The following is a 21542-nucleotide window of genomic DNA, read 5'->3' as shown; positions in this document are numbered from 1 at the left end:
ATTTTGATTACAAAACAGAGCCCCCAATGAGTTTTATGATGGAAATACACACTTAGGTGACTTCAGCTGGATGAAGAGCCAGGCTGCTTTGAGGTCAAATGAGCCTAAGTCAGTCTCGGGGCTGCCATACACAAGCTGTGTGACCTCTCGGTATAACATCAAACACCTCACAACTTCTGCTGCTTCTTCAGTAAAATGGGGTGTACCATCTACTTCACTGGTACAAGAGATCATATGATTGAGATAATACATGGAAAGTGCAATTGGGCAAATGCCAGAAATTTTTCTGTGGCTCTCCAGAACAACAATAATTGTTCATGTCCTTCCCCTTTTCAGATTCTCTCCCTCCCCTTCCCTTCCTCCTCCTCTACAGCGTGGAAGCAATATGTCCTATGGGTATGAATGTAGAATTGAGAATACAAGGGGAGGGGTTGTCCAGAATGAAGAGAAAGAAGATGAAAAGAGTCTTTGTGTTAAAAATAGAATTTACAATTCACTTTCACGATACTTACCTATACTGAGGGGAGGTAGAGAAAAGATGATGAGTTTGGGAGGGCACAGTAAATACACTAATGATAACCATTTTACAAAGTTCAATGAAATAATCTATAAATAAAAAAGCATTTTTCTTTTGGATATCACCATGGTCCATGTAAATACCCAGAAGTCAGAATCATTTGCAGAAGTACCCCAAGTTCATACTGGGAGGTTTTACAGGCCTGAATATAAGTATTTCATTAAACAGTGGCATTTATGCACTCACGTGGTCCAGTGGCTTGGGAATATATGAGTACTGCTGGCCATGTGGAGTAAAAGTAATGTATACATTTAAATCAATGGAAAAGGTACCACACATCAACAAAAAAGAAACAATTATGAATTAACATCCTAAGGGAAGAAAGTACCACAGTTGGCACTTGGTGTCAGAAAACTGGAGATTAACTGTGTTTGACAACATGCGTTGTAATGTTATGTGTTCTCTCCAACTCCCACTGGACAGTCCACCAGTGTCCTAGGGTCATTTATGGTCAACAAAACCATTGGCACTATCTCAGCGTTTCAGAGTCAATGCATCTTCAAAGAGGCTTAAGCGTTTAGTGCAATTTTAGTTTTATATACATGCTCAGTAGTCATTAAAATACTCAATAAATATTAGCTAGTGATGTTATTATCATAATACAAAATCAAAGGGGCTTTAATTTTTTTCTTAATTTTAAAATTCTTCCTTTCTTCTGTTTTCCTTTTCAAATCCAAAATAACAGTGCATTAAACAAGATGGAAGTTTATTTAACTTTCAGACAAAAGTCTGGCAGTAAGGTAGTTCAGGACTTCAGTAGTGACTCCACAACCCAGACTACTTCCTTTCCTCTGTAGGTGTGACCTTCCTTCTCACTGTTCGGGATGGCAGCTAGAGCCCCAGCCATCACATCTCCATTCCACATAGCGAAATGAGGAAAGAAAAGAGAAAATTGGTCTCATTCAGTAAAAACACTTCCTAAAAGTTGCTTAGACCCCTTTGGCCAGAACATAGCTGTCAGGGAGCTAGAAAATGTGACTACTATTCTAAGTGGTCATGTAACCAGAAAAAAAAAGTGATTTATTTCAATGGAAAATTGGAAAGAAGGAATATGGAGGGATAACTTTGTCCCTGATACAGCCAACCCTGGGAGTGTAGCCCATTTAGATCACCCCCACACACACACATCTTTTGCTCTCATCCAGCATCTATCTACCTGCTTATTTTTCAGGTAAGAATGTGTCCAAAAAGTTGGTTGTGTAGTTTGCCAATCCTACTCAGCTTGGCTTATTTCCTTCCCAAATTCCTTTCCCTTGTCTTTCACTTCTCATTCCTCAGTTTTATTTATTTTATTTTTACTATCCAATTATAATAGGCAATACAATCAATTTATTGTAGAAAAGTTAGAAAACACAGCTAAGCACTTAGGGAAATAATTTTTTTAGTATTCAAAAATCTCACCACTTAGAAATAAACCCCTCTTAAAATGTTGGTGGATAGCCATCTAGCATTTAGCATTTTCCCTGGGTAAAAATATATATATGTATTTATAATAAAAGTTTAGTCTACACACTGTTTTAACCTCTTCTATTATACTTAGCAGTTTATTCTGAGTAACTCAATGCTATTAATTATAGATCAACATCATCAATTTTAATAACTGTAGGGTATTCCATTGTATGGGTGCATCATAATTTATTCAGTCAATTCCATTTACCCACGGCCCTGTAAACCTCCTAGTACGCACATCTTTGCTGAGGATGAGCTGTGTTCCTGTGGTTTCCTACCCTTTTGGGTTCCTCTTACTGTACCCAGGGACCAGCAGGAAAGCATTCTCTGCCATCCATCAGCAAGACGCTGCTGCTCCTGTCCTGGCTCTACCCCTAAACTGCTTGCAATTCCTTTTCAAATGAACATTGCAGCCTCAGAAGGTCCTTGAAGAACAGAATGAATGTTTTCTTCCACCCCCTTACAAAAGCAAGGCTGCCCCCAGGAGAGGGGACTGTTCCACCCCAGTGCTGAGAAAGCACAACGTGAAGCACAATCCCAGGTGAAACTGGCGGGCTTGCCAGTAAACCTAAGTTATTGGAACGTTCAGTTTGTCAAACTGGCTTCCGGGAGAGCAGAGTGAGGTCCTTTCTGTGTGGAGAAACCGTTTCGATTAGGATAAAAAGAAAGGCATTTGACTGAAATAATGATTTAGACAGACAACAGATTTAACAAATGATGATTCTTTAGGTAAATTTTAAATATTGATGATTGATTTCTGACTAATGATGTGTCAGTTGCACTTCCTAAAGAGGCTAACACTGGTGAGGCTTACAGTTTCTAGAGAAGGCTGAAGACAAGTTCCGCTGCACCTCCCTCATGTAACACTTTCTATCTTCGGGGAGTTTTCAGCCCAGTTTTCTTCCCATCGATACTGAGGAATATGTAGAACTGATATCATCAGCCCTCCATTATAGGTGATGATAATAAGGGAGATCATTTATTGAGCGCATACTATGGACCAAGCCATAAGCTAAAACTATTATGAATATTACTGATTCCTCACAACTCCCTAATGAGGTGGGTGTTCTACTATTACCTCATTTTATAAATGAAGGTGGTTTGAGAAAAGAGTAAATAGCTTGAGCATGGTCACTCAAGGGAAAAGAGGTGGAGCCAAAATTCACAGTCCGCGTCCAGGCCCCGGAGTCGCTGACTCACTCAAATACATGTGGAGTTAAATCCAGAACTCTGACCCTGCATAGTGGTTAAGAACAGGAGCTCTAAACTCAGGTGGCCTGAGTTCAGATCCCATATCTGCCATTTCCCAACTGTGTCACCCCAGGCAAGTTATTCAGCCACTCTGTGCCTCAGTCACCCTACTTAGAAATGGGCATAATTAGAGTGCCCATCTCAAAGATATGGTCCACAGGTCATCTAATTCTACTATATAATTCTACATACAATTCACCCCATAATTCTGCTCATTCATAACAACCTACTTTGTGGTAAACATTGCACTCGGTGTCTACAGATCCACAAGATGATCCGCATTTAGCACGTAGCACATTGGGAGGGTTCAGTAGTTAATTATTAATATGATTCATTCTGTTCCTCCAGCCTCTAAGCCAAGTACATGTTTTATTGGCAGGTGCCTCGAGCAAAGGCCTTATGCAACTACCGAGGGCAGAATCCCGGTGACCTGAGGTTTAATAAGGGCGATGTCATTCTCCTTCGGAGACAGCTGGACGAGAACTGGTACCAGGGGGAGATCAATGGAGTCAGTGGGTTCTTCCCGGCCAGCTCTGTGGAGGTCATCAAGCAGCTGCCCCAGCCACCCCCACTTTGCCGGGCCCTCTACAACTTTGACCTACGAAATAAGGACAAGAGTGACAACCAGGACTGCCTGACCTTCCTCAAGGTAAGATTCTGGGCAGCCACCAATGTCACTAATGACCATGTAGAGACTGTGCAGAACCTGGAGTTGTTTGCTTAATATTTGTTTATATTTTTAAATTATATGAAGTGTATATATCTATGTATATATGTATGTATACACACATGTGTGCTTGTATATGCAATGTGTGTGTATAATTCAAACTACATAGACATGAAGTCACTAGAGAAATCTATTAATAGCAGTTTGACAGAAATCCTTAAGCCTTTTCTATTGCAATTATGAGAATAAGCATTACACATTCATCATTCTACAATCATTTTGAGCACCTATTCTTTTTCTTTTTTCTTTTTTACTTTTTAAAAATATATATTTTTACTGATTTCAGAGAGAGGAAGGGAGAGGGAGATAGAGACATCAATGATGAGAGAATCATGGATTGACTGCCTCCTGCATGCCCCCTACTGGGGATCCAGCTCACAATCCCAGCATGTGAGCACCTATTTGCAGGCACTGGGGATACAGCATGAACAAGTCCCAGTGCCTGACCTCAGACAGAGTAGTGGGAGGAACAGACATGTGGACAGAAAATTACAAACACAATTTGATAGCATGCTTGCAACACTACAGTTCTTCTCTCTTTATCATGTATCTGTAAGGCTATTCTTACTGACCAAGTTCTCATCACCTAATTCTTCTCATTTACAACCATCTATTTTGTTGTAAATGTTACATTCAAGACACTCCAAACACACACCATAGCATAATTATACCTTTAAACATAAAAACCTCTTACAAGCCCTGGCCGGTTTGGCTCAGTGGATAGAGCATCGGCCTGTGGACCGAAGGGTCCCAGATTCAATTCCAGTCAAGGGCACATGCCTGGGTCACAGGCTCAATCCCCATTAGGGGGTGTGCAGGAGATGGCTGATCCATGATTCTCTCTCATCAATAATGTTTCTGTCTCCCCTCCCTCTCCCTTCCTCTCTGAAATCAATAAAAATATTTTTTTAAAATAGTATGTCTATCATTAAAAAAACTCTTACAAGATATACTTTCCAAGGACATTAATCACCCTAAAAATGTTTTGCCTGCATACTTGTACTAAAGTCTAGACTCCTTTAATTCTCTGTTCAATATTTCTTATTCCTTCAACATTCAAATTTCCTCATAGAAACCATAGTTGGGGTGGTTTTTATTCTTTGCTACTTATGATAAATCAAATACAAGAAGTGGTACTGTCCCACTGGCTCGGGAAAGGTCTGCTTTGTAGGACATTTTTATTCCACCACTGCCAGAGATGAGATTTACTTCACATTCCCTCCTACTAGATAACCTCACTGCCCTCCACATTTTGAAATACTGATCATTCTTGTCTTGGCACCTCCAAGTGAGTCCCCTAAGGAAGGTCATTCTGTAGCCCAAACAGCACAGGCCATATTTCAACGGCAGTCAGAGGAAGGACAGTTCAATTCCCCAAGCCTTTACTCGGTGTTCACTGTGTGCCAGGCGTTAGACACTGTGCTCTGGGGACGCAGCTGGGGGAAGGCACAGGCAGGGAGCATCCTGTTTTGGGTTTTGGGGTTTTGTTTTTGCCCCTCTCTGGGGCACTTACAGCTCATTCATTCAGTAGGCCCATCCATGCGCCAACCTCTCCACTGGGAACAAAGTGATGAGTCACTGTTCCTACCATCACAGACCCAGCAGACTAGTGGAAGAAACAGACACATAAATGGTAAGTTATGACAAGGAACCAAAAGAGAAAATTTGATTCATTCTGGAAGGGTATGGAGGCTGAAACTGCACTAGGCAATCGCATGGTCTTTCTGAACTCAGTATATCCAAATTAAACATGAATTCAGCATGGTCTTTCCCTAGTGTTTTCCATCTCATGAAATTGTACAATTTATTCACACATTCATCTATTCATGCATGCATTCATTCAAGAAATATTTTCCCCTCTAGCCAGTGCTTCTCCGTGGTTAGAGTGCTGAGCCATGCACCAAAGGGTCACAGGTTCAATTTCTGGTCAAGGACATGTGCCTGTCTGGGTTGCAAGTTTGATCTCTGGCCCTGGTCAGGGCATATGCAGGAGGCAACCAATCAATGTCCGTCTCTCACATCAATGTTTCTCTCTCTCCCCCTCCCTCCCATCACCTTCTACTCTCTCTAAAAATCAATAGAAAAAAATATCCTCTGGTGAGGATAAGCAAAAAAACAAAACAAGGAAGTATTTATTGGATGACTCCTAAAGGGAGGCCACTGTATTAGGTGCTGGAGACACGGAAATGAACACAACAGACCCAGGCCCTGCACACATAAAGTTTATGTTCTGATGGGGTAGATAAGCATTAAAAAAATACTAACCACTAAATATGTAATTGCAAAGTATAATAAGGACAGAAAAGTTAAGAAAAGATATAATGCAATAAATTGATTTAGATTTAGTTTCATTTAAATTACCCAGGGGCATGGGTCAGAAGGTCAAAGAGATCAGCAGGTGACTATTAGGTTTAGATTGATGAACAGGTATGGATGTGTAAAGAAGTCCCTGATATGGTATTAAGTAAAAAATCAACGTGTCCTACATTTGTATGAAGTGCAAAAAGAGGCAGAATGACTAGGCATGCTAGGAGTCAGAAGAGTGGTTACCTCTTGTTAGGTGATAGGAAGGGTACAAAGGAACCTTCTAGATACTGGTCATGTTTATAACTCTTGATCTGGATGGTGTTCCATGGATATAGTTAATGTAAAAACTCATCAAGCTTTATATATAAAATTTATGTACTTTATTATATTAATTTGTGTATGTTTTTGGAACAGATTTTAAGAATTAGTATGCTTTTTAAAATATATTTTTATTGACTTCAGAGAGTAAGGAAGAGAGACAGAGAGATGGAAACATCAATAATGAGAGAGAATCATTGATCGGCTGCCTCCCGCATGCCCCTACTGAGGATCAAGCCCATAACCTGAGCATGTGCCTCGACAGGGAATCAAACCATGACCTCCTGATTCACAGGTCGACATTCAACCACTGAGCCACACAGGCTATCCTAAAATTAGTATGTTTATATGTATATGTATATATGTGTTCTCTTCATAGAAAATAATCTGGGGGGAAAAAGGTGTGAACTAAGGTGCTAACAGTGATCATACCTATATTGTGATAGAATTTTTTTCTTTGTTTTGCTTATCTGTATTTTAAGATGTTTCTACATATAACCTTTTATAATAAAAAAGTCTACATATAAACTTTTATAGTAAGAAAAAATTGAGTTAAAAGTCACTTTACATTTGATACATTGAATACTGGTAGGTTCTGAAAAATCTTCAAAATAGGAATGAAATTCATTCTTCCTTGTGCTAAAATCGTCTGTCTTCCTAAGGCTTTCATCTTGATTTCCTCATCAGAATAATTTAAACAAAAAGGCCAGATTCTGCTGGTGATTAAAAATTAGAAACATTTCTAAGTTTTCCTATTGGAGTCCACTGATCCTCCAAATTATTTGTATGTCTCTTGTGTCTTGGTGATCCAAGTCCGGCCCTTTATGGAAAAAGATCATCTAGCAGGAAAATTTTGTAAACAAATCATGAAAGAACTCCATGCCTTGTACCTCACACCATCTGGGGCTCCAAGCTGATGTCCACTGAGAGCTTTTACCACCTGAAAACAGAACACTGACCATGAGACTTTTTGTCTTTCAGGATGATATCATCACTGTGATCAGCCGAGTGGATGAGAACTGGGCAGAAGGGAAGTTAGGAGACAAAATCGGCATCTTCCCAATCTTGTTTGTTGAGGTATGTGAGCATCAAGTCTACATCTGATTAAGCTTACCACAAAGATGCATGTCACATAGTGATTCCTGAGAGCAATTTCCATTTGATCTGAGGCTTATTCAGAACTAACTAAAGTCTCTAGGAAAAGATGCCAGATGATAAGATCCAGTTCTGGCAAGAGTATGGGGCAATGGGCCTTTTTATTCTGCTGATAGGAATGTAAATTGGTGTCATCTCTCATATTCAAACTCTAACTCATATCAAGAATGTTAAAAATGTACATCATCTTTGAATCAGCAATTTCACATCAGAGAGTTTATGATAAGGTAATATTAAAATAAGTATGCAGAGATATGTGTATAAAATGTGCACATGTGTTCACCATAGTATTGTGTATAATAATAAAAAAAACAGAAATAATCTAAAAACATAATAATCTAAAAAGAAACAATTAGAATTTTGTTTTTCAAAATAATGGTGATGAAAATATATACTTATTAAAAATAATATTAGAGAAGCATATTCAGTATCATGGAGTTTTTGGAATTACGGGAAAATGTTTATGATTTATTGTCAAGTAAAATAAAGTTTAATGGAATAGAGTTCTGGAGATCAATTTCACAACCATTACTTACACTACTGAACTGTACACTTAGAAATGGTTCATATGATAAATTTGATGTGATATGTTTCCTGCCAATAAAAAGAAACAAATTGAACTATATAAAACTAGCTTTACAAATATATGTGTATATATTAATGGATAAAGAACTAAAAGGAAATGTACAAAAATATCACCAAATGGTGAGACTCTAGATGATTTCAATTTTTTTCTGCCGTCTTGTATTTTGTAAATCTTCTGAAATGAGCACATATTTCTTCTTTGTTTTTTTAAAGAGGAAAGAACACATGCTAGGATATTTCCCTAATATAACTTGGAGTCTCTAACCTCTGTAACCTTCAGCCTCACCTGAGCTTGAAGCAGGTCATTGCAAATTTAAAGGAGAAGATTCAGTAATTAACTGCATTTATTAGTGCTTACCAGGCATAAAGCAGTAAAAGTGCCCTGGCCGGTATTGCTTGGTGGTTAGAATGTCGGCCCTTGTACCCAAGGGTTGCAGGTTTGATCCCTGACCCCAATCGGGGTGAGTGTGGGAGGCAACCAATTGATGTGTCTCTCTCACATCAATGTTTCTCTCTCCTCTCTCTCTCTCTCTCTCTCTCTCTCTCTCTCTCTCTCTCTCTCTCTCTCTCTTCCCCCCTCCCCTTCCTCTCTTCTCTCTTCTGCTCTTCTAAAAGATCAATGGAAAAAAAGATCCTCTGGTGAGGATTAACCAAAAATAAAATAAAATAATAAAATAAAATAAAGCAGTAAAAGTCAGTAGTGGGGAGCTATGAAAGAAGTAAAAGGCATGCTCCCTGACCTCTAGGAGAGTGGGGTAAAGACAGAACAGAGGCATAACTGGAGAGCAGGAACCAATTCTTTCATCCGTAAGAGTCAAAGCGGGTTCTGAAGTAAATGGAGTGTCCAGAATACTGCACAGGTCTCAGGGTTCTCTGTACCCCCTCTACTGTATCAGTGTGGAAGGGATGAAAAGTGGAAAGGAGGGACGGAAGAAGGGTCCAGAGAGGCTGGTCTTCTATCTCTAATAAATTCTCATCCCCAGTGCTTTTTCTCCTGCTGAGGCCCCGACCAGGTACACCCAACCCACCTAATTCTCTCTACTTGTTCCAATTTCACTCATTTTACAAGACTCAGCTAGACACCCGCTTTCTCCATAAAATTTCAGCAACCAGTTGAACACTCATTTATCTCTGATGGGTATATTGCTTGTACTTCACAGGCCAGCCTAACACAGAACAAGTACTCCATTAAAAAAATTGCATAACAAGTGAGTGAACGGGAAAGTATTCAGGAGGTTGTCAGAGTAACCAGGAAAAAAACTAGAGAACAAACCTTTCAGGATGACTCCATCCTAATATTCAATCATTCAACTAATTTTTCACTGAGTGCCTGCTATATCAGGTCCTGTGCAAAGTTCTAAAGATACAAGACAGACATGGGTCCCTACTTTCAGAACGTAAAGTCAGACATTAATCAAGCAGTTATAAGTGTGATGAATGACACAACGAGTAATGTAGAGGGAACTTTGTGGGGAGGGAGAATATGATGTGCAACGTATCTGGGTTGGGTTCAGCAAATGCCTCCTAAGCCAAGATCTGGCAGATGAAGAGGAGTTATGTAGGTAAGCATGGAGGAAAGAGGTTCTAGGGAATGGAAGTAACATGTGCAAAAGTCCTGCAGGATGAGGAAGTGTGTTATATCCAATGGACCGAAAGGATACTAGAGCTGGAGCTCAGAGAGTGTACAAAAAATGAAGCCAGGGAAATAAATGGAAGACAGGTTCAAAGAGCTTTGTAAACCATTAATGACGATGGGCTATGATAATAAACAGCTCCAAAATTTCAGCTGCTTAACAAAGAAAAAGTTCTTTCTCACCCACATTATATGCTCTGCTCACATGAGTCACGCAGGAACCCAGACTAATAAGGCTGGGCCGTCTTGTAGTGGCACCATCTGGAACACATGGACTCCCTAGTTTTCGTGGCAGCGGAAGAGTTAGTTATATATCAGCAATACCCCAGTTTTAGAAGTGACCCTTGTCACTCCCACTCATAGCCTACTGTCCTGAACCAGTCACATAGCCCTGCTTGTCTTCAAGCCAGCTCCAAGTCTGGGGGGAACATAGAATATATGATGAGTACTGTTTTCTCTGCCATATCATCGAAGTCTGGGCTTGATCCAGAAGTCAAGAGAAGTTATTGAAAAATTTTAAGTGGGGCAATGATCCCACAAGACTTGGGTTTCTTAAAGACTACTCTGGCCTGGCCAGTGTGGCTCAGTGGTTGAGCATCAACCTATGAACCAGGAGGTCATGGTTTGATTCCCAGTCAGGGCACATGCCTGGGTTGTAGGCTTGATTCCCATTGGGGGTCACACGGGAGGCAGCTGATCAATGATTCTCTCTGATCATTGATGTTTCTTTCTCTTCCTCTCTTTTCCTCTCTGAAATCAATATATATTTTAAAACTGCTTTGGCTGCAGTGGTAAGAAACATTTAAAGAGGGAGGGAGAGGGAAAACAGAAAGAGCAGTTAGGAGCTACTGCATGGCTCAGTTAGAAGGTGACTATGGCTCTGACCAATAGATTGGAACAAGTGGTAGATTCAAGGACCTTTTTGAAGGTAGATCCACCAGACTAGGAGGTTGACAGAGGTAGGGAGTAGGGAGAGGAAGTGGTTAAGGATCATGCCCCCATTCTGATTTGTGTGCCTAGGTTGGTGGTGGAGCCATTTGCTTGGTCAAGCAGCGTTTGCTCAAGAGGAACAATCATGTTGATTGGGAGACAGTGGTTGAGATTCTAAGGACAGAGATGAGCTACAACTAACGTCTAGCTGTACACACAGGCAGGCTGAAATTTTTGCAGATGAGAGCTCACATCGTCCCCTGCATTATCTCAAGAAGCTTCTTCATAGCTGGGGCATGTGGGAGAGGCACCAATGATCAGATATTACCCACTTCTGATACCCTTCCCCCGCCCCCCAAAAAAACTTCTACATTTAATGATTATTCATTTGGATACTCTCCCCACCACTTCACCTCTGAAATTGGTGATTATAAGAATCCTCAAGATTGTCATCAAGCTAGCCATTGCTTCCTTTGTTCTCCTAATTGCCAGGAGGGGAATAAGATAATCAAGTGGCTGCTCTACTCTGGGAACCTGGTTTTCAAAAATGGCTTGAAACCTACATTGAGCTTTCTAAAGCAGCCCTTAGATTCTGACTTCCGTCGTTTCATTAGGACTAGCACTTGCTGAGGACTCTTTAAATAAGTTCTGCATTTCCAGTGCCATGCAAAACAGTTGGAAGGAAGGAAAGCTTTCTTATGAGAGTGATATGGGATGGGTGTGTTTTGTTCTTGTTTTTTGCATAAACAGGATTTTTCTTGTTAATGTAGCATTGGATTTATTGAATTGCACCTGGATAAAAAGGTGGCAAAACAAACACTGAGCTCACACCCATTCTTATCAGAACTTCTCCAACAGGGCCTGCCTAGGTTATGTGAATCTTGCTCAGCTCAATGAACCTCGAGGATGTTGTTTCAAATGAGTGGATGAAAACTTAGGAGATGTGCAATCCTTCCCCAACTGAGCCATTAGTCACACTGGCAGAGAACAAGGCAAACCAAGAGTCACAGAGGCCCTTTCTCAGTGTCCCTGATGGTATTGCTCATCTGGGGACAGAACAATTAGGTGGAAGCAGAAAAACATTAACTGCATTGTAGCTGTTAATGACCCTGAAGAAGTTTATTCATTCAACTCGAAGAGTGTATATTGTCCTCTTTCTGGATGAACAATAGAGGGATAGGTGCTCTGGGGACTGGAAGGGCATTGTCCCTAATCCAGAAGGCTGTCAGAACTTGCCTAAACAGTTTCAGTAAATTCCTAAATGGTCTCCCTCCTTCTAGTCTGGAATAATACCTTGTTATGTATTTATTTTTATTTACATACAATAAAATTTACTCTTTTTGGTGTCCAATTCTACATGTTTAGGTAAATGTATTCAGAATAACCACACCATCATCAAGATGTAGATAGTTCCAACGCTCCCCAAAATATGAGGTGATGCTGCCCCTTTGTAGTCAGCTCCTTCCCTGATTCCCACCCCCTGGCAAACACTGATCTGTTTTCTATTCCTATAGTTTTCCTTTTTCCAGAACGTCATGGAAATGGAATCAAACAGAATGTGGCCTTTTGAGTCTGGCTTCTTTCACTTAGCACAATGCATTTGAGATTCATCCATGGTGTTGCATGTAGCAAGTAGTTCATCCCTTTTCATTATTGAATCATATTCCATTGTACGGATGTGCCAGAGCTTGTTTATTTATCCACCAGTTGAAAGGCATTGTAGCTGTTTCCCTTCCTTTGTTGGCAACTGTGATTAAATCTGCTATAAACATTTGCATATCATTTTTAGAGTGAGCATAAGTTTTCATTTCTCTCAGGTAATTATCTAGGAGTGGGATTGCTGGGTTGGATGCTAAGTATGTGTTTAACTTTGTAAGAAACTCTCAAAGTATAGCAGGAACTTCCAAAAGCATAAATCAGATCATGTCACTCCTTTACCTAAATTATTTCAAAAGCTTCCTTACACTTAAAACAAACATGAAGCTTCCCAGGCCCTTTGAGATCCAACCCCTGCCTGTCTCTGTGGTCTCCTCCACCACCTGCTTCTCACTTGCTCTGTTCCAGCCCTCTCTCTTTCTTCCTTGTCTTACTCTCCAACAGGCTGAACTTGCCACCACCCTCCCACCACACCTCCCTTTTCCTCCTCCCTCCCCCGCCCCCCTGCCACCTCTTTAAGACTTTTCCACTAATTTATAATCCCTCTGCCTGGCCTGTTCCTACCCAGGCTTCACGGGGCTGGTTCCTTCTTGCCATCTGTGTCTCAGCTTAAATGTCCCCTTCTCAGCAGGTTTTCCGGGATCCCCAGTCTAAAGGAGCCACCTCCCCCAGTCACTGTCACAGCAGAACATTATTACTCTCAGACATTTTCTCATTTGCTTGTTTCGTGCTGGCTTGGCCATTTATAAGTCACCCCTCCTGGGCCTCAGCTTTCTTATCTTTAAAGTGGACAACACAATGCTTCCTCCCCTACTTGATTATTTTTTTCACAATATTACAAGCTTCTTGAGACATAAACTGCATCTGCTTTAAACTTTTCTCTCTTGATTATTTTAATCACCTGAGAAGTTCTTAAGTGGGCATATTCCCTTTTACTTAGTTGAATTTCTAAATTATAATGAGACGGACTAGATGTAGTTTCAGAGGGCAACTGGTGACAGTCATAATGACGCATATTTAAGTACTTGTTCTGGAAAGTTTTATTCACACAGACCCCTGTTTTGTCAGCATATTTCAGGTTTCTGGAGGAAATGAATTCATGTGGGCCCTTGGTGGGCAGGGTATTCAAAATATAATGCAGTCAGTGGTTGTGCTAGAACTAGTTGGTACTAGACTGCAAGAGCTGGTTGTTACATTTTCAGGAATTTTGCTAGCCAGTTGTTGAACCATTGGTAGATATTTACACCACAGAAATTGGTAGACTCTACAAATCAGGAATGGCAAGTGAGGTGGTGGCATCTGAACTGGCTTCAGACTCGCCTGGGTAAGACTTAGTTGGTCATATTAGACCAGGAAGACTAACTTCTCACCAAACCTTTTGTCTTCTCAGCCAAACCTCACCGCGAGACACCTGCTAGAGAAGAACAAAGGCCACCACCCGTCTCGCACAAAAAGCCTGTCCCTGGTGTCCTCCTCCAGAGGCAAAGCCACCAACACGCCCAGCCTCCGAAGGGGCCCTGGGTCCAGAAGGAAGGGGCCCGGGCAGCTCTCCATCACAACAGCCTTGAACACCCTCAACAGGATGGTCCATTCTCCCTCGGGGCGCCATATGGTGGAGATCAGCACCCCAGTGCTTATCAGCTCTAGCAACCCCTCTGTGATCGGCCAGCACGTGGAGAAAGCAGATGTTCTTCCCAGTTCTTTGGGGCAGGTAGGAAACAGACCCCCGGGATAAGGGCACCTTGGAGTTGGTCAAGTGATCCACACCATGTCACAAGCAAAATTGGATGTTTAGTACCTGCTAAGCACACATAATGCGTAATAACAACGAGTGTATTGTGTGTCAGAGTTGTGACCTCATCTCGTCCTTGAAACAGCCTGTGAATTAGGCATGATTAGTGTTATCCCCACTTTACAGGTGAGGAGACCGAGGCTTAGAGGAGTTTAACGATTTGTCAAATTCTCACAGATGCTTTGCTTTCCCATGCTAAGTGCCTTGACATGGTCCCTTTCCCCTAGAGAACTTCCCTTCAAGGAGATAATGGCACCCATTTTTCAGAGGGGGTCCTGGCGTCACAATTTGAAATTTACTGGTCCGTCCTCCAGCAAGATACTGGGCATCATGTGGAAAAGAAGAAAAATAATTTATGAGTTACTGGGTGTTTGGAGGGCTGGCTACATAATTTGCAGGGCCCAGTGAAAAATGCTAATGCAGCTCCCTTGCTCAGAAGTGATTAAGAATTTCAAGATGGCAACAGCAGAGTATGAAACAAGTGGAGGGCCCTTCTGAGCACTGAGCCTTGTGTGACTACACATGTTCCACACCCCTGAAGACAGGCCTGGGTGTTTCCATATGGAGCATCTAATGCGATACTGTATGGAAAGTGCTTAGCACAATGCCGGGCACATACTAAGCACCCAATAAGCACTGGCTCTTAATGCTGTTCTTAATAAGCCTGGTCACTGAGTTGCCAGCTGAAGGGAAAGAAACCAGGGCGACTGTGGCACTCCAGAGCAGAAGTACTTCTAACAGCATGTGGCTCTTTGGGCTGAAGGGTACTTTAGCACATGAAGGACTGGAGGTATGAGGCAACGTAATTAAGAACTGCATGTTGGCTATTCTGCTGAAAACATTCTTTGGAACCATGCAGGTGGCAACTTGAGAGGACAAACCTCAACTTGCATGATGCATTTTTTTAAAGCTGTAAATCTTGTTTTTAAACATGAATCTCTACCTTGGGATTAAATGGCTTAATTGGACTCTAATCCCTTTTTAACAAGACAGGGAGGAGGAGAAAGTCAAGGACTCCTGAAAGACCTGTGTACTGGTCTAAAAGGAAAACAATCACCTTTTATAACACTTCACATTTTACACCACTGTCTGGATTGCCAAGAGGCTGGCTGTCCTTGTACTTTTGTCCACCACCTGCCGCGCGCGCGCACACACACACACACACACACACACACACTTCTCTCCATATACACTCTCCTCCAACTTAAAAAATCACACTTATAAGGCTCCCATTCTACACACACATTCCACACACGTTGTCACAAGTACGTACACACTTTGTGCCCAAAGTTCTTCTCCCTCCAATACACACACACACACACACACACACACACACACACACACACACAAATGGGGACCTACTGACTCACAATTAAGCCAAAGAGTGACAAATTTTTCTGAAACTATTCTTTATATATATAGACAGACATATAAAGTACAGCCCACAGTCAGTGGATTAAGCTCGCTGATTCAGCTGTAAATTGGCTTCTCAAAAGATTTAGCCAAATCACTTTCCATGTGTCATTTTAATTCTTCTTCCTGCTCATTTAGCTCATCTACAGAGAGGCTGGACAGGAGTAGAGAATCCTAATGGAATTCAAAACAAGTATTTCTTCCTAGTTTTCACAAACAGTGAGAATTCCAAAGTGTGGCATATGCATATACTATTCCCAGGGAACCACTGCACAGTATTAATAGGGGGGGCGGGGGGGAGGTTCGATTCAGAAGGCTGTGGATTATAATTATTTCTACATTTTTGCCCAGGTGTTATCATGAACAAATGTTTGTGGAATAAATATTTGCTGTTCCTCCAGGAATTTATTTTTGATGCATTTGCCTGTCACAATCTTCTGCATGCCCCAAAGCCCTGTATGCCCACCATTTCTTCACGGCAGCTCTGCCTTCCCCTCCCCTGCAGAATTAATCTCGCTCCCCTGTGGTCAGAGTGCATGGCTCACACTCTTGTTCTTTGTACTATAAATACCGTGTATAATCTTACCACCTTGCTCACTGGATTGAAAACTTAAGGGCAAGGATGGTGTTTTATTCATTTACGTTGCTGTTGACTTTCCAAAGCCCCAGTAAAGGTTTCCAATAACATATTTTGCCTCAAGAATCAAAAATCAAAGCAGCAGCCTATGACTTAAACAATTACCAATCCCTTCCCCCTCTCATAATTATCCAGAAAACAAGAGCTAAGACAGAGAGGAAAAGGCAGGTTGCAGAAGTCAGTGTAAGGAATGCAATTCCCTGCCCCTCCTCCGTCCCATTCCAGGATGCTAATGACAAGTCCCAGCATCTCCCCTGGGCTCCTGGGAGGATGAGCTGGCATGCACGTTGGGGAATTCTGGGGTCTATAAAGCTGACTCCTTTCGATCCTATATTTGAAATATTGTGAATAAAGTGATTTCTTTATTCACTTTATTCGAGTTCAAGGAACCTGAACCATTAAGTCCAGATCTGTCCCAGGGTGTCCCTTTGTCTTCATCTTTCAGAGGAATCTCCCAACCCAACTTTACAGTACTCAGGAGCGCCATGAGAGGTGGTTTCTACTTAGTATTAAGATAATTTTTCCCCTTGAACACACTCTCAGTCTAATTTATGGTAAGATGGTTTAGCTAATCCTCCTTCTAAGGTAATTTACAGAAATAAATTTATACCAAGAAGTGGAATTATTAGATCATATGGTAACTCTATAGTTAACTGTTTCAGGAACTGCCAACTAGTTTCCAAAGTGATTGCACCATGTTGCATTCCTATCAACAGTGTGGAGGGTTCTAGTTTCTCCACATCTTCACTAACATTTACTACCTGTCCTTTCTATTATAGGCATCCTAGTGGGTATGAAGTGGTATCCATGTGGTTTTGATTTTCATTTCCTTGATGGCAGTGACGTTGAGGAGCTATTCCTGTGTTTATTGCACATGTGTTCTTTGGAGAACTGTCTATTAATATCCTTTGCCCATTTCTTAGTTGGGTCAGTTACCTTCTTCTTCTTGAGTCGTAAGTGTTCTTTATATATTCTAGCTGCAAGTCACTAATCAGGTAAATAATGTGAAAATTTTCTCAGTCTGTGAATCGCCTTTTCACTTCCTTGGTGGTATCCTTTGAAGCCCAACATGTTTTAACTATGATGATACTTTACCTACTCTTTCCTTTGTTGCTTGTGTTTTCCATGTAAGAGTTTTATAGTTCTAACACATTTAGTTGTATGATGCAGTTGGAGTTAATTTTTGCATATGCCATGAGGTAGGCGGTCCAAATACCTTCATTTATTGTAAAAGAATGCCTCTCATTTTGCGTTAAAATTGTTTCAGATTCAGGTGTTGTCAGCCTTCTCCATCCATTATAAGCCTCCCCATCAGCATTTCACCTAATGATTTGAGGTTTTATTCATGAACATATTTCATTTGAGATTGAAAATGGTGACATTCTAAATCTATCATTCTTCCTGCAATTCTTCTATGAGATTGACTACTACTTTTTGAGAGCTGGTTATGTGCAAGATACTATCCTGTGAGTTTTACCTAAATTATTTCATAATGATCTCAAAGCCTGCACAAAATAGGCCCCCATCACATACTGGGTAACCAAAGTTCATGCCTCAACCACTATATTCTCTCTCATTCTCTCTCTTGTTTGCTCCTGGGCATTCTCAGAGCTCAAAGACAGGACTCATTTCTCACCACCTTCTCGCCTGGCATGTTTGACATCACTGAACTGCTACCCATTTTTCCACTGGCCACTGCCAGCTGGGCTAATCTTTCCCTGCCTGTCTGTGCCAGTCTCCTTGTTTACATCCTTATCACTGCCCTCAGGCTGGCCTTGGCGTCCTGGCCCCTTTGGCCATGTGTTCACTCTCCCGCCCCTCCTGAGGTCTGGTTCCCACACCTGGGCTACGGCCAGGAGAAAAGGCTGGGGTTTGTCCAGCCTGGAGAAGAAAGGGCTTCAGGGTTCACGCGGGGATGGGCAATGGCTTTATTTTTCCAAACTTGGGTTTATATACTGGTTTTGTGTTCTGGTGTCCAGAAGAGAAAGGGGACATAAATCATAACAGGGAGGATTTCATGAGGTGCAAGGAGAAATCTCTCCTAGCACATAGATTCTTAGAAACCAAATACTGAAAGTGCTGAAGGAGCCTATAGGATACTCTTCTTGTTGGGTTTTGCTTTGCGTTTTACTTTTCCCTGGAGAGAAAGGCAGCTTAGTATAAATGAAAAGGCTTTGAGTCAGGCAAAGCTTCTTGCCATGGTTTTGCCGCCTAATTACTGACATTGAGCCTCGGTGTCATCTGCCAGATGAGTAGGCCTTCCATGCAGGGCCTTTGCAAGGGTTAGCACTGACTCAGGAAGCTGTAGCCATCGTTCTGACCTCCTTTCCTCCAAGAAGAGCCGTTGGAGTATTTCATCCTTAGTGTGATTGAAGGGAGTCCCTGACTTAGGTCAGGGAGTGAGCCAAGCATCTTCCAAAATCTAGATGACCCTTCCTATCTGAATCCCCTAAGGCAGTGGTCGGCAAACTGAGGCTCTCGAGCCACATGCGGCTCTTTGGCCCCTTGAGTGTGGCTCTTCCACAAAATACCACGTGCGGGAGCGCACATACAGTGCGACTGAAACTTCGTGGCCCATGTGCAGAAGTCGGTATTTTGTGGAAGAGCCACACTCAAGGGGCCAAAGAGCCGCATGTGGCTCGCGAGCCGCAGTTTGCCGACCACTGTCCTAAGGTGTATTTTTCACAACTACTAGCAGATAGGGAGGTGATCTTGTCTCATTTTACATGGAAAAAAACTGACACGAAAAGCTATTTCCATAACAGACTCAAGGTCTTCCCCCCCAAAACAAATGAACTAGTTGCAATTTCAGATAGAACTAAATGCCCCTATGTCAGGTAATGCCTCATCCTGGAGCCACGTAATCCCAGTCGCAATAGCCATTATTAGCACAAGACAGGAGCCATCACCACCTGAGGTTCCACCACGTCGCAGGTTAGGCCTAGAGAACCTGATCTGCCTCCCACCCGCGAACTGCATTATGCCTCTCCAGGCCCCCTTGCCCGGTTTTCCAGGTGGAAGGATAAACTGAGCTGGCAGGGTATCCTGTTGCTTAATTCGTTAACAGCACACTCTGAAGATAGAGAACAGCAGGAAGAGCCGTTCCTATTATTTCGTTCATGCTGGTCATTGTAGTGATGCCTCCTTCTGCTCAAGCACACTTTCCCGCCAGGGACCTGTTTCCTTTCTGTCTACTGCCAAGCTCCCTCAGCCCCAGCAGGTGTCGGAGTTCTCTGAGGCAGAGAGCTTTTCAGCAGTTTCTCAGCACAGGCCGTATAGTGAGAATATATGAGATTTGGGGTCGGCCAACTCTGAGATGGAACGCTCCCCCTGCCTCTTGCTGAGCAGTAAGTATCCCATTGGGCAAGTTACATAATCTCTCTGGGCCTCAGTTTTCCATGTGTAAAATGGAGCTGATGGTGACAATTTCTTTAACTTCATAAGAGTGTTATGAAGATAAAACAAGGCAAAGCTCGCACATGAGGTCATAGCCAGGGTTTGGCAGTGGTAAATAGTCAATAGCCGTTCACTCTGTCATTAATGTTGGGTCAAGTCAGGAAGCTGTAACTATCCCCCAGCCCCACCCCCGCGGGGCTGGCATGTGCAGACCGGCCTTGCTGGGAGTGACATTCACCCGCCCCTCACTTCAGAAGGATGATCCGTGGGAGCCTGCCTTTCGGTGCAGGGCTCCCAAAAGCCCCTTCACTTCCTTGACAGGCAGTGAATTCTGGAAGGAAGAAAGGAGGGAGGCTTTCAGCTTGTATCTAGGGGGCCCTGGGGCACCGGCTCTTACTCAGCTCAGACCTGAGCTGTAATCCCCAGGGGAACCCATGGGAGAGAAGCCGAGAATGAGTGCAGGAGAAAGGACTTTGGACAGAGGAGGAGGCAGAGCCCTCTGCCCACCATTTTCTGTACGTGCCTTTCGGCTTTTTCTGTGGGCCCATCCTCACCGGGAATGGCGGGTGGGTCCTGGCTGCCCCAACCCCTCAGTGAAGCAGCCAGCAAAGGGCTGCTGGGTGTCCCCGTGCACCAGGCACAGGTGAGACAGTGGACAAGACACACATGCTCTCTCCGCTCATGGACCGTCCAGGCCAGCAGGGAAGACTAATATTGAACTTGTTATAAATACTTTGAGGAGGAGATTTTGAGTATCCAAAGAGCTATGAGGTTTAAGGACGTGGACTGGAGTCTGTGGAGGAGGGCCCACCCCCTCTGGGAGGTCAGGGCAGCCTGTCTGGAGGAAGTGGTCTTCAGATGGAGACCTGAAGGATAACAGAAATCAGCCAGGTGATGAAGGAGATGATGTGAGGCCCTGCATGCACCTCTCCTCAGCCCCAGTTCCCTTTGTTCCAAAGTCACACCAGAGAACGCCAGTTCTCCTGGTGCCTGTGACGCCTGCTGTGCCCGCTGCCCAGCCCTGCCCAAGCCCCTGGGGTCCTCTGGGGCACAGCCTTTCTGATTTCTGGTGACCGAAGCAGATTCGGTAATTAGCCCTGCTGTTCAGCATGCTTCCTTGATTCAGCATTTCTCCAAAGAGAGGTTAAGCTTTACATCATCGTTTTGCCCAATTAATCCTGGCAGGTGAGCTGCTCCAGAGACCCAGCCCTGCCCGGGTGAGAGAGGGAGCAGCCCAGCCTGAACCTCAAACACTTTAGCTCCGACTCTATAGCTCTGGGAGCCAGAAGCAGGGGTAATTGATATTCAAGGCCACTGAGGCCTACAAAGCTCTCTCTCATAGAATTCAGCAAGAAGGAAAAAACAGGAGAAGCAAAATAAACGAGGAGGGCAAGCAAAGAGGTGTGTACAGGGCAGCAGATGGGGACAGGGAGGATAGTGGAGAGAAACACGGGGACACGGACATTCCTTACTGGCACAGGGAACATGGCCCCGTGGCTCAACCTGGCAAGGCCTCAGTTTCCTCATCTTAAAATGGGACCCTGCATCTGGACAGGCCAGAATCCAAGAGGCGATGATTCTCTATCATCCTCACTGGGGTTTTACTGGGCTAGGGATGTGCCTGGGTTTATTCAGCAAATAAGCTACTGGGCCATACGCCTTCTTAGGGCACGAGCTGAACATCAGGTCTTCTACACAGGCTTTCTCCGTGGGGGC

General features: G+C 42.9%; 1 protein-coding gene across 18 annotated transcripts in view; it reads left to right on the top strand.

The window, feature by feature from the left end:
• Window positions 1-21542, top strand: part of SH3RF2 (SH3 domain containing ring finger 2) — a 124266-nt gene that overhangs the window by 44466 nt on the left and 58258 nt on the right. For 16 of the 18 annotated variants that reach the window (XR_004968077.1, XR_004968085.1, XR_004968083.1 and 13 more), the window contains exons 2-4: window positions 3657-3926; window positions 7611-7706; window positions 13979-14299. Coding sequence is in view for 7 of the 18 variants with exons in the window: in XM_036312041.1 (XP_036167934.1) it covers window positions 3657-3926; window positions 7611-7706; window positions 13979-14299 (687 nt within the window). In the remaining 11 variants the exon portion in view is untranslated. Of the gene's footprint in view, window positions 1-2453; window positions 2568-3656; window positions 3927-7610; window positions 7707-13978; window positions 14300-21542 lie in introns of those variants that run through there. The other 2 variants (XM_036312046.1, XM_036312044.1) reach the window with 2 other exon arrangements.

This window comes from Myotis myotis, unplaced genomic scaffold (genome assembly GCF_014108235.1).
Source record: "Myotis myotis isolate mMyoMyo1 unplaced genomic scaffold, mMyoMyo1.p scaffold_m19_p_6, whole genome shotgun sequence".
Lineage (NCBI taxonomy): Eukaryota > Metazoa > Chordata > Mammalia > Chiroptera > Vespertilionidae > Myotis > Myotis myotis.
The sequence above is the reverse complement of the archived record's forward strand: the minus strand, read 5'-3'. Positions and strand labels throughout refer to the sequence as shown.